The 13,953-nt window shown below is 40.9% G+C and overlaps 1 protein-coding gene across 1 annotated transcript; it reads right to left on the bottom strand.

Annotated features, from left to right (window-relative positions):
- Positions 1-618: 618 nt before the first annotated feature.
- Positions 619-11,061, bottom strand: LOC121359612 (protein-glutamine gamma-glutamyltransferase 6-like). The gene is given in 12 exon segments (XM_041478678.1): positions 619-769; positions 1,798-1,922; positions 2,596-2,759; positions 3,716-4,033; positions 4,701-4,943; positions 5,043-5,146; positions 5,515-5,650; positions 5,888-6,068; positions 6,213-6,338; positions 6,577-6,695; positions 10,402-10,641; positions 10,848-11,061. Coding segments are annotated over 12 exon segments (2,121 nt in total).
- Positions 11,062-13,953: the final 2,892 nt, after the last annotated feature.

The raw sequence follows: 13,953 nt of genomic DNA, 5'->3' as shown, positions 1-13,953 counted from the left end.
TGTTCTCCACTCTGTGCAGGCCTGTGCCCACAGGCTACACAAATACTGCCAAGCATCACTTTTCCCATCCTCCCTAGGCTTTTTTCCTCCCCATTCATGGAACTATAGGTGTCAAAAATACTTATTAGATATTAGATGAACAATGGAGGAAATGTTCCACTCTTCTAGGTTAGTGGCTTGTGACATGAAGAAAAAAAAATCCCCTTTTCGTTAGTCTTGTGATTTCTTGTAATACCCCCATAGAATGTATAAACCATTACAAAGCAATACAGTTGAGAGTGATTTTTATTTATTGCTGACAATTAGAGTGTGGTTAAAAGGAGATTGTATTAATTATTTGAGGAAAAGTCAAAACTGGGAGCTTAACAGAATGAGATTTGAAAATAGTGAAACTATTTCTATAAAGAAAGGGCTTAATTTTTTCTTTTGTCAGGGGGTGGGAGGGAAGAGAAATGCAATTAGAGACTAAATAGTTAAGCACCATAAAGCAGACTTGATTCTATTGCAGTGTAAGAGGTCATCAATTTTTGTGCAAAGTTCCTTTCTGTCACACTGTCCCTATACAGAGGAGAGTGTCTTGCTGTGTTAATGCTGAAATGGAAGGTTGATTCCATCACATTATGCAGGTGCTACTGCAATTGTTACAAATCCCTTAACGTGTGAAAATTTGTCACAAGAGAAGTCTACTTGCAGCTGTAAGGGCCCAGCCCTCCGAGGTGTGAACTCAAAATAAATTTTTGATCTCTCCCTCGGTGCCAGTCGTGCCAAACTGAAAAAAAAAGAAGAGTAGAAAAAGAAAAAAAAAAATTAGTTCAGGCTTGCATTGTTCTTTATGAGATTCCCCAGAAACAGAACTGCAGTTACTTGAGACCCAGCCTTGGGTTTTGAGAATTACTGAGGGTTTGAGGCTTTGTGTAGACTAAGAAATGAGAAAGGACAGAACCATCTCCCTTTACTCTCAAATGGAATTATGGAAAAGAGAGGTGCAATGTCACAGCTTCATCCTAGGGCTGGATGCAAATTTGGATAGTCAGCACAAACTCAGAATAGAAAAACTTTGATGTCAAAGGTCAGTGCTCTGTCCAGTGCCTGCTTAGTTCATATTCATTTTGGCAATAACGATTTTTCTAATGGCCATTGTGCTTTGGTTTGTATCTCCTTTTGGCCTAAATTGGCTTAGGCTTTCACTGGAAGAATGTTTTACTTTTTTTTATGGATTATTAAATCCAAATAGTTCCACAGCCAAAGCAAGTCAGGCTATTTTACAATAGAAGAAGCTTTAGGAAATACAAACTATTACTCAACACTGAGCTGATCTATAAAGCAGCAGAGTCTGGAGGAAAAGAAAATAAAATATAATAAAAATAACAATTTGCTTTTATGTTTTGAAAAGGCAAGTTTTTTCCTGCTTTAAAAGAGAACAGAGCTACTTTTTGTTTGGGGTGAACCAAGGGGAGTGTCTGACTTGTTTGCTTTAGCCTAATTATCTTTGTAGTATCAGGGTATTTTATATAAAAATAAAAACAGAATGCTAAACTAGAATAAGCTGCAGAGAGTCAAAAGAATTCAACACGTGCATTTGCTTTCTCAGGAATAAATAATGTCAGCAGGTTTGAGTTGTAAAAGAAGCTCTGTGTGGAAGGAGATTAAGGAATCATATCTACATATTTGGTGGCATTTTTGTTTTCAGGAATGGAAAATATAAAAAAGACAAATCAAGTGTGGTTTTTCCTTCTGTTGGAGAAGGTGGATGTGCTGTTGGTGATGCTGGAAGCAGCGAGGGGTTGCTGCACTTACTTGATCTTGACCTGCTGGTTCATCAGAGTGACGAGCAGCACGCAGCGGCTCACGGGCTCGGGGAGCGGGTTGGCGTAGGAGATCTCCAGGGACACAGCTCTGTTCACCACAACCCTCCGCGGCACCTGAAGCACAAAACACCTTTCTGATCACTCCCTGCTTCATGCTTTCCTGGAGTCAGGATTCGGGATTTGGCTGCAAGTGGCGTTTAGGTGACAAACATGAGCTTTCCTCGTGTTTGAAGCGGGATGTGGCTCAGCTCCATGGGGCTGTCCAGCTGTCTGCAATATTTTGTGCAGAATTGCAGTGAAATGGAGCCCTGGCTACACAGACATGTCCCATGAAACCTGTCTGACCTTTTGGTTGTTGAGTGGCTTTTTTTCTTTTTTGGCACACCATTGATTAGGATTAAAGTGCTAAAACAATATGAACTGGCTCTAGCACTGGTTAGAACTAAGGGTTTAAATCTTTATTTTGGCAAAGTTCTTCAAGGACAACACAAACACTTGCCAGTACATGGAATGAAAACAAGTACTGTGGAACAGAAGGCAGTGGCTTGTGACTGCGGAAAAAAGAAGGTAACAGAGCTGTTCTGAAAAACAAGGCAGATTCAGGCCAAGGTTCAGAACTGGCCTCTCACATCCTTTCATTCTCAATTCAAGCAGGCAGAATTTTGGAACAACGTCTGAAATGGCAGCCTAAATGTAATACATTAATCCCCAGATTCTCATCCTAAGATCTGAGCTCCAGAAAGACTTTTTAGCATCTGTTCAGAACATCAGGGAGAACATTGTTCACCTTAATGATGATGTTTGTGTCCTCTAAAATGATTGTCTTCTCCACCAGCAGCTTCAGCCCCTGCGAGCGCATGACTTCACACAAAGCAGTAACTTGGATCCTTTTGTCAGTGGTCAGATATTTTCCATAATGAGTATAAGGGATCTTCACCCGGATTTGCTTCCCTAGAATTCAGACATATGTTTAGGAGCCATTACATTTTCAAAGCAAGCTAAAGAGAAAAGGGTTATAGTGAGGGGTTTTATTAATAACTGAAGAGAAAAAAGATGGCAGTGGAGTTTGTTTATATTTCCTTCTTGTGAGACTGATTGTGAATTTCCCTCTTCTGGTGATCCTTGCCTGCTTTAACTCATTTGACCCTTACACTTCGGAATAGAGGATATTGGCCTGAAACTGAGGGAGTCTGCTTATTTGCATTTCACTGGATTCCTGACCCTTTGCAGTTCTTATGATTAGAGGTATAACTATTTTAATCTATTCCCTCCTTATATCCTTTTTATTTTACCTCAGTCGAGAAGAAAGTTTGGGTCAAGTTTCACAGAGATCCTTTTCAAGTGACCTGGTCAGCTGCTCATTGTAGTCCTACAACTTTTCTGCTGTGTATGGGAAAAATGTTTATCTTTGTAGCTCCTGGGGATGAAAAAGATCTCTATAATAATTTCAATAGTCTTTACTCTTCAAAAGAGAGACAGAGTTTCACTGCAACTTTTAAGCTTTTTCCTAGTTGATTTCTTTTCATGTGTTGCCTCTTGGTTGCCAGAAGACACACATCAGACTTTTTTTAGTTGTTAAGAGTAAGATGTGTTCCTATGTAATAATCACCACACACACACATGCACATATGTATACATACAGAAACCATGACACACACACACAGTGCTGCTCCTGGAGCTATAACGTAAGTGTAGCCTCCTGTGTAACATTTCATGAGATATCCACTTAATGCTTGAACTAGTGAAAATTTTTAGATGAAAAAATAATAATGTAAAAAGTACTCATAAACGATAAGTAGCTGCACTAGAAGCTGATGCAGGTATGATATTGGTGCTTCTTCCTTCCAGTTGCTTTCCTGTGGCTAGGAGCAGAGCTATATTGGCTCCTCAGGGACATTAAAAATTACCTTGTTTAGGACCAAGCTCCACAGAAGTGGCTGCCTTCAGGATCTCTGCCACTGCTCTCCTGGTGTACAGGATGGTGGAGGCACTCATGTCCACCCTGATGCTCTTGCGGTCGGAGGAGAGGTTGCTGAGGACCAGGACCAGGTTAATGTCTTTGCCAAAAACGGGAGGCTCAGCCAGCTTGAATTTCCCAGCGATGCCAGGGTTTCTCATTGTCTCTGAAGATCTTCCCCCAGAAGAGTCTGTGTGTCCTTCTGTGACACTTATTCCCAGTATCTTGCTCAAGGCCTTTCTATAGACTCGTCTTTCCTCAGAAGAACCTGGTGGAAGCAGAGAACCAAGTGAAATTCTACTTTTGCTGCAAATGCACTTCCTCTGTGTAAAGGTTTTCAGACAAATACAGGGTATCAGTATCACTCAGAAATGTGCAATACCCAAAAGCTCCCTGTATCTTCATTAAGCCTCCATTCAGGTTTTTCACAGGGGGTATACCATGACAAGGTGAATAAATCACTAAAATAAAATATGATGCATTTGTATTTGCATTTCTTTAGAAGTGAGATTTCTTTTTCTCTGGTCAGAACATGCAGTAATGTGCTAAGTGATACTCTGCTGATCTGATGGCAGCCAGCCTCTGTATTAAATATGGTTGCACTAAAACACTGAGGAGTGAAACCCTGAGGGTTTGTTTGCCTTGGGTAGTAAAATATATTTTATAGCCCTGTTTTGTGTATGCATTAAATTTTACACTTCTCTGGAAGGGACTAAACTCTATTTTGTATTGTCCCTTAATAAGGAAGATACTGAATGCACAAACCCAGAAATAGAACACCCATTGTATTAAGAAAGTAATCTGAGCACACTGGCAGAAATATTTTCTGAAGGCAGGGGAGAGATGTTTAAACCAAGGAGGTTATCCATGGCAGCTTCCCAGCACCAAGGATTCAGTAGGCAACAACAGGAGATCACTGGTGCTCATTCCTCTACCTTCTGGATATTTGTAGTTAGCAGTGACATCCACACGGCCGTTGCTGCCCACAGCTTTGGTGCTGATAAACCTGCCAATGATTTCAGTATCACAATAAACTCTTTTCTTGGTTCCATCATTGTACACAATCCATCTGTTGCAGTCGGCGTTCACCTCCGAGTACACAAACAAGGTGTCGTAATCCAGGTTGACTTCACCTTCTTTGATGGCTAAGACAGATGCAGGGCCACACTGAAAAATTCCTAAAATGTTAAAAAAAAAAAACAAAAACGTTAAACTTTATTAGTTGTGCTCAGTTTGGAGAAAGACTCTTAAGTCAGGCTGAGAGCTTAGGCTGTTACCTCTGCTTTGCTCTTGTGGAGTTGCATCTAAAACCTGCCACCCGTTGTATGCCCTTCCCAGGTCTGGGCGAATGAACCAGCTTTCATTCCAGACGTGATAATCCCTGGAGACAAAGAACAATGTCTAAAAAGAACAATAATATAGAGTAGTCATGCAAGCTTCCAGTTGGAGAGGAGTAGTGATTTTTTTTAAAAAAAAATCTAAACTCTAAACTGAGACCCAAAGTGTCAAGTTACAGTACCTCTTTCAAAGGACAGATTTACTGCCTGCTTTTGAGGTATAGACCTCAGGGCAGGGAGGGAGAAAATCATGAAGTATGTGGTTTGTTTGTTTTCCAAATGGATGTCTGCAGTATTAATTTAGATGGTTGTATTACATTTTGCCCACTCAGTTACTTTTGTACTACTAGTGTTTTTAGGTCTCCTAGATCTTCTGTATTGTTATTGGAGAGACGGAAGAAATTATATTTACCATGTGGAATCCTTGCTGATATTAAGACTCCTTCCAGAGCTGTCATAGTACTTATCGATACTCAGGTTTCTATCCACGTCATGAGCAGAGTTAAAATTTGAAACCAAACGAGTTGGAATCCCCAAGCACCTCAAAACTGAAATATATTTTATAGAAAAACAAACGAGCAAGAAATGCAACAGAACCCGCACAACTTTAGTTCAATGATTACAAATATCTGAGAAACAAAGTGTCTAAATATTTTGTGATTCTTCAGCATTAATGATCTTCACAGCACTGTTCCTCTTGTAGAAATTATTGCTTTGTAGTTTTGATAAAACCAGAGGTCCCGGGTGCCTCCATTTCACCCCAGCCCTCTGTCCTGACAGCTTACCTGTACACATCACACCTGCAAAAACCCAGCACTGGCCGTACTGGACAGGTCTGTAGTTGTCCTGACGCCATTTCTTGAGGATCACCACGCTGCCATCCCATCTGGAGGGGTTCTCATGCGAGTGGAAACTTCCTTGCCACTTCCCCAGGAGAACTCCATTGTCGTTGTCATTTCCATTGATCTAGAGGGAGGCCAGTGGACAGAACGCACGGAATGAACTGTCTGCAGTGCACTGTACCTGGCTCGTTCTGTTGCTTGTGGCTGGCTCTCAGTGGTGCCTTCTGCTCCCTCCTGTGGGGTTGGGGTTGGGTTGTCCATTCCTTACCATAGAACTGATGACTCGACCCACGTATTTGGGATCTCCCCTTCGGGACACGTCCATGGCTGGGTCCTGGCGGTAGTACAGGCTCAGATCAAGCATGGTGAGACAGATGTTTAGGAGGTCTTGAAACTGTGATCAGATAAGATGCATTTTTAAGGAAAGGTGTGGTTTCACAAGCAGAATTAAAGGAGATTTTACTGCATGAGATATCCCAGCCCAAAGGTGATAGGGACAGTGGGGCACACTGTGAGCAAACCACAAGTAAGGCTACCCAGGTTGGTGCAGTTATTATATAAACAGCAAATAATGATAAGATAAATGCTGTTGGAGACAGAATGAGAGTCCAAACAAATTTCTTGTGACTTACCTGTCCATAATACCACCCTCTTGCTTCAATGTACCTTGCATTGCCCACAAAGATTATTCCATTTTCATTTAGAACATATTCTTGTCTCTCGTTTTCATTGGACATGAAGACATCATCACCTGAAAACCAAGTTGGGCAGGCTTAAAGCTGAGAATACCAGAATCCTCTCAGAAACATTTCTGTCCTGATTTAGCAAGGAGAAAACCTATTTGCAAAATAGAAATGTTACAGCTCCATGAAGAGGTGCAGTTCAGGGATAATGTCTGTTATTATTTATGGCCAGGGAAGGTGTGGGGGGGGTGAAAGAAGGATCCATATCATATTACTTAACCTTTTCCCCCTACTTTTAGTGTAGCCTTGTGTACTATGTAAATGTCCCCTGTCTGCACATTGTGTTTTTGTGAGGAAGATAGGCAAAAGTCCAGGCTAGCTCACCACATTTTCTGTCTTCTCAGGGTAGTTAGAAGTGGAACAGATTGAAAAAGATTTGAAAATAATTACACAGATGACATTTTTCTCTTTTTTTTTTCCAGAAGCATTTGTCTTGTTTTAAGATTCCTAAATGAAGACCTTTGCTTGCCTGCTCCAAAGTCCTATCAGCAATGTTATTAGGATAACCTGCTCAGCCATTCGCTTGGAGTTTATTGTTCCTCATTGTTTTTCCAAGCTTATGGCACAGTATTTAGCTGCCATGAAAGCATTGGTTCTCACAAAGGCTTAGGTTGTTTTGGTTACTCTTTAGGCAGCAATATCTGCTTAGCTCTGCTTTCAATTCCATAATGTTTAAAGATATTTTCTGAAAGGTTCAGGATTGCAGGAAATACATACAAAAATATCAGCTTTTCTATTTTATTGAATCAACTTCTTTACCTTCCTATAGGAACTTCCCATCCTTCCCTTCCTGCAAATAAAAAAATTGCAGTTTATTTTAAAAACTGTATCATGTGATAGAAATCTGTTTTTGTGGTTGTTGTCCACACTTTTTAAAAATAATATCATCACAGTTGATTCCTGAAGTTTTGGGGTAGCATGGACATGGAGACCTGTGTGCAGTTTCAGGTGCTGCATTTCAAGGTGTGAACCAGTTGGAAAAAGTGGGAGGAGCACTAAGAATGCTCAGCATTCCTGAAAATCTGAAGTATGAATTAACTCTGAATTATTTAAGGTAGGAAGCTAATGGGGGCAAGGAATGGCACAAGCATTGTAATCAATTCCAGAAATTCTTGTGAAGAGGATGGGGCAGGGGGAAATAAAATCTATTCTTGGTGTCTGTCATACGTAGGATGAGAAATTATATACTGAAGTCAAAGCAAGAAAGATTTGGTTAGTTAATAGGATAAAGATCTAATAGAAAGGCTTGTGTTTTATTGGAGGGAATTGCCAGGGGAGGTGCTGGAGCTTCCCTAATGGCTGGTCATTGAGAAGGAATTCAAGACCTCTCAGGAATGACCTAAGTGCTGAACTGAACCTGCCTTAGTGCCCTGGTGTGGGACTAGATGACTTTCTAAGATCCTTCTAGCCCTGTGATTTTATTATTCTGAGCAATCTAAATGTCCTTGTATAATCACTTGAAGAACATCTTTTTTTTTTTACTAAGGTTTATGTGCTCTCAATAAACCTTTATAGCTTACTAAACTGGAATTTTTTTTCCTCATCCAGATGATCTTTCATGTATTAATTTATCCTTCACTGAACATGGTTTAATTTTTGTAATCTCATCCAATGGCATTAATATTTAAATCTGACTAACTATTTTCTCTTACACAGCTTAAGATTTCATTTTCCTTTTTAAGGGCCATTTCACTTTGGTTCTTGTTCTTTGATTAACAAGGGCTTTCACATTCTTCATGATTTCCAGATGATAAGTCTGTCACTGAAATCATTGTTATTTCTCCCTAGAGGTGTGGTCTTTTATTTCCTATTATTATATCTTATTTCTTCTCACCTTCTCCACTCTCTAAGGTCAGCCAGTTATTTCTGTGTGTTGTCCCAGCCCATCTGGGCATGGACAATGCTGTTTAATGTCACTGTGCCAAAGTCAGTGATGAACTATTTCACCTGAGTGTTTTTTCAGATGACACTTAAGGATCCACTCTCCAGTAGCTTTTCTCCAATCCAATATTTTTTCTTTCATCTGTAGTTCTGACTGGAGTTCTGTTTTCTTATAAGTAGTTCTTTATTGATATTACAGTTAATGAATTGTTTTCTGTATTCCTCAGCTTAAGGACTAATCTCCCACCTGGAACAATATCTACAGACCAGATTTGCCATTTATCCTTTGCCAAGAAAATAAATTTCCCATTTCCCTTCTGCTATGACACTTACAATAGTGGCAACATACCCTCAAACTGAATCTGTTCCTATTTTTCAGGATCAGGGAGCTATTGTACTCTGCAGAACTTATTCAGCAACATCCTTCATTCAGCATTAAGGATACTCCCTTTTATCTGTCAGTAGCCAATGCATCATCTGGTAAATCTGGAGGACTCTTCCACAAAATCATTAGTTTAAAATTGTAATGGGCACAGCTTAATTTTTCTGTTTTCATCTGAGAAGGGTTTGGTGTCTTGTGTACCACAGCCACGCTGGTGCTCCAGTTCAGGAGCTGTCATTGCTGTCCCTGCACTGTGGTTTCCATCAATTAAAAGGTACACACAAATTATTTTTCAGAGGTTTCTGGGGAGGTTTTTTGCCTCAGGACTGTGCAGAGATGGTCTGAGTTTCCTGAACATATTTGTATAATTATTTCTGTCGTCCAGGACTTGCTGAGCTAATTAGCAGCTTTTTTCATCTTGGCTATTGACGCATTTCTTTGTGGCTCTTGACTAGCATATGGTCATGGAAAAAAACAGTGGATGATTGTGGCTACTTTTCTCTTATAAGCTGTTTACTCACTGGGGTGGCTAAGAGTTCTCTTAACACCAGGGTGTCATGTTTTCAGTCTAATCCAGGTTTCTACACTATTGCAGAGTTGCAAAATACGAGGTTAGATATTTGCAGCCTCAGCATGTTGCAGGAGAAATGCAGAAAAGAAAAGTTGGAGCAAAAAGAGGTGTTCATTTTCAACCCAAAAGGAAAACATGGGAAGTGGACAGGAGCCAGCAGTGTGTGCCTGTCACCCAGAATGCCAACCACATCCTGGGCTGCACCAGCAGGGGTGGGCAGCAGGCTGAGGTGGGGGATTCTCCCCCTTGACTCTGCCTTTGTGAGACACCACCTGGAACACTGCATCCAGTTCTGGGATTCTCAGCACAAGGAAGATGTGGAGCTGTTAGATCCTCCAGAGGAGGCCACAGAGCTGCTCTGAGGTCTGGAGCCCTCTGCTCTGGAGCCAGGCTGGGAGAGCTGGGGGTGTTCATCCGGGGGAAGGGAAGGCTCCTGGGAGACCTCACTGTGGCCTTTCAGTGCCTAACGGGCTTATAGAAAGGAGGGAGAGCAGTGCTTTATGTAGGCTAAGTGAGTGCTAGGACAAGGGGGAGCTGCTATAACCTAAGAAGAGAGAGATTCAGATTAGCTGTTAGGTAGAAATTCTTTACCAGAGGGCAGGGATGCACTGGAAGAATTTGCCCAGAGAAGCCCTTGTCTACAGAAAAAGCGATCTGCTCAGTTCTGAAGAGCCTGTGATACAACCCCATACAGCACACTGATGTAGGGTACAAGGAGGGTGGCAGTAACTTTTTAATGTAGTGACACCAGATCTCTGAGCACAGAGCTGAGGTTGCAGCCTCTGGTGACCCAAAGAGAGACAGCCTGAGGGAGCAGCTCTGGGCAGGCAGGGAAGCAACAAGGTCAGCTGTGCTCAAGAGCAAGGCCATTGGCACCTACCTGGGCACCAGGGGTTGAAGAGTAACACAAACTGGCCCAGGTATCTGGAGAAGATCTTGTTGCCTGAGGTGACGCGGAGGCTGAGGTTGTACCTGCCAATGACGGCGTTGGCCGGGCTGGAAATGGTGAAGTTCATGGCTGCAGAGTCGCTGGGTCCCTGGGCAGCACTCCAGCCACTGCCCCCCGCCTCAGAGAGGCTGAATGCTGCCCTGGTGCGGTGAGACTCCGACGGGGATGGCCCTGCCAGAGAGAAGGAGTCACTGCTTTCCATCCCACAGGGTGGTTTCAACATTAACCTCACACTTGACATTGAGCGCTTGAAATTGGGGTGCGGGAAGCACTAAAATAAGGCAGAAAAATCACATCTCTAAATAGAATAAGGAGAGAACCACAAGGAGTAAAGATTACAGCTCTCTGAGAACATGGATCAGCTGTGGGAGTGTTACCTATTTCAGTGACAAATCCTAGGCTCTCCCCGTTCTGCCTCGGCCTGTTGAAGTACAGGGTGATGTTGAAGGCTTGTCCTCGCCTCACAGTCAGCTCGGTGTTGGCATACCTGTCAGTGTGGTGGTTGGCTGCGTTCACTGACGGCTGCCAGCTGATGTGTGTTGGGGTCAGGTCTATAAAACACAAGAAAAGTCATGAAGAAGCAACTGGCATGAGGTCATTTGCTGCTTAGTGGCATGATGAGGTTACTAAGAGCAATTACCTTTTGTGGGAGGAAGTACAACTAAAAAGCAGATGCCCCATTAAATTAAGTCTATTGGTCAATAATTTAAATCTTTCCTTGGGTTTTGTTAAAGAGCCCTCATACAGAGCACTTATGTACTTCCTATACAGGGTTGGATGCTCTTTTACCACTGGACTTAAAAGGAAATTAACAGTTTCACAATCAGCACCAAAGACAGTGTCCTGTAGCCCCTCTATGTTTTCAACATACATATTTTTAGGATCACAGGAATGGCAATTAGAACATCTTACTTTTCCTGCTTAGATCCTGATGCCATTTGGCGTAGAGGCAAGGAAAGATGCATAGTGAGAGATCATCTGTCTTATATGGATGAACAAAAGGTATTTGAGGACATGCTGAAACTTTTGACAAATCAATCCATCTGTCTGAGTCTAGCTCTGTTCCCAGTGGCAGCTGGACCACTGGAGTTCCTGTTCTACTAGGCAGTAACTTCATGCCATAGAAGAATTCTTGCAGTGTGCTTGGAGTCCCCTGATACTGTGTCCTCCTGCACATATGCTGTTATTATGGTCTGTGGTTTAAAACCCATAAAGTGGTTCCTGACACCTCAAATGCTAAACTGCCCTGTTGGCAAGCAAATATGATTATGATATCCCTTGCAATATTGTTTTCCCTTCCCTGTTTTCTTGCCATGCTCAAACCTGAGCAGTTATGCCGTCTTTGGGAATGCTGAGAAGCACCTTCTGTGTTTATATCTGCCCTGGGAGACTCTGCAAAATACACCTGGAGCACTGTGTTTCAAGCTTTGACAAATGCTCAGGGCAAGTACCTTGGTGAAGGCTCTTCAAAGTCAGTTTTATCAAGGTCAGTGTCATAAGTGCAGTGAGGCTGAGGGTGGGGGGAGTGGGTCAGGATGGGGACACATGACCACCACCATTTTAAAGGGAAATCAAAAGAAAACAATATTAGCAGCAAAAAGAACAGGATGTAAAGGATGGATTAATGCCCATGCTGTATTATTTTAGGGATCTTCAAACAAGCTTCTATGTCTATCCCACAGAGCTTATCAGTGAAATACTAAGTCAGATCTGAAACAATATATCTGCATATTAAACCACAATTTACATCTAATCCTTGAAGGAGATGTAAAAATAAAACTAATTTTACAAAAAAGTGTTATAATTAAATTCAAGGAAGATTTTTCTTTTCCTGGTTGTTTAAGACCACAAAGAGGTAATGTGAGAAAGTATTGATAGGCTGAAAGGGAGATTTTTAGCATGAATATATATAAAGGAATTTTTAGCATCAATATATAGGACAACAGCAAACTGCACTTATCTGCTGCTCTCCCTGCAAAGCTGATTTGTAAGGTTTTTCCAGCATTAAATGAGAAAGAACCTTGCTTTGCAGTTGCCCAGCTCAATAATCATCTTCATTTTAAACTTGAAAAAGCAGGTATGCTCTCAATTACTGTTTTCCTTTGGTAGGGTTTTAATGTATCTTTAAATTCCCATCTATTGGTTCCATACTCACAGCTTCATTAGAATGGATTACACAAATTTTGTTAATACCAAGAATAACACATCTCTGACAAAGCATTTAAAAAATGGTTCCTTTTCAAGTAATGAAAATTTCTTTTCTCCTCCATGTCCCAATATCCTCTGTTTAACTCAAAAATTATTCTCAAACAACTCTTAATAATAACAACATTAAAACTTTGGAAATGAAGTGCAAGAACAAATTACAATAGAAAATTACCTTCAGATAAGAAATCTGAGCAGATACCTACAGGGCATGAATCCTGAGGAAACAGCCCTGAGTAAATATCTGCTGAAGGGAAGCAAATGACTTGCAGAACTCACCTGCCATTCCCTCAGCTTATTAGAATTGCATACAACTTCTACTTTGTTCTTCAAGGATGTCCAAGTCACATCAATCATAAAAAGAAGAAACCCAGCAATCTTTTTGAGCTGTCAGCTGAAATTTGAGAGAAGGGAGAGGTAGTTAGCAGTTGTTATTAATACCTGTAAAGTTGTCAAACGAATTAACTGGTTCCTATAATATATGTCTGTCTAATGCCAGAGTTCCTACTCAACGTGGGTGTAATTATGGGAGGAGATACCAAAATTATTTACTCAGAGGAAATGCATGCTCTTGAATCCCAAGACAAGAAGAACTTCCTACAAAGATAATAGGTGTGCCATGAATAAGTTATCTTGAAGGATGAGGAAATGGGGAGCGTGGTGGGATGTAAAAGCTTTCTGAAGGAAAAAGGAGCATTTCCTGATGACATAACTTCCAAGCTGGTTAATGTCACTTCTGGGTTTGTCCAATAACTGTGGGTTGGTTTCAGAGGGTTTTTTCTTTGGTCTAATATTATCTCAAATACCTTCTGACAAATAGAATTAAAAGCTCCCACTAGAAACAAGTATCTGTTTACCTGTTAAGTTAGCTCCATATATTAGTATTTCCCAAAAGTTTTATTTCAAAAAGAACTCACAAATTAATAACCTTGAGTACTTTTTGTCAGCAAAAACTTTAAGCCTGTCTATTTTAACAACCATGACTATATTTCTTTTTGGGTTTATGAATATATTTATTTTTGGTGTTGTACCATCACTTTGTAAAAGAGTACAAGTAATAAAATAATGTAGTTTTGAAGAGGATTATCTGCTTAAGATTCTGCAGCCCCACTGATCATGTTTTAGCACTCAGTAAAGACTTTAAAATAAATTAGTCTGAATTTTAAGTTACAGAGAAAGAAAAACCAACTGAAATAACAAAAGTTAAGCTCCAGCAGCTGTTTCTAAGGTTGATTTTCCAAGACAGCCTTCTTTGTACCTTTTTGAGAAACTCTGCTT

This window comes from Pyrgilauda ruficollis, unplaced genomic scaffold (assembly GCF_017590135.1).
Source record: "Pyrgilauda ruficollis isolate IOZ18807 unplaced genomic scaffold, ASM1759013v1 scaffold46, whole genome shotgun sequence".
Classification (NCBI taxonomy): domain Eukaryota; kingdom Metazoa; phylum Chordata; class Aves; order Passeriformes; family Passeridae; genus Pyrgilauda; species Pyrgilauda ruficollis.
The sequence above is the reverse complement of the archived record's forward strand: the minus strand, read 5'-3'. Positions and strand labels throughout refer to the sequence as shown.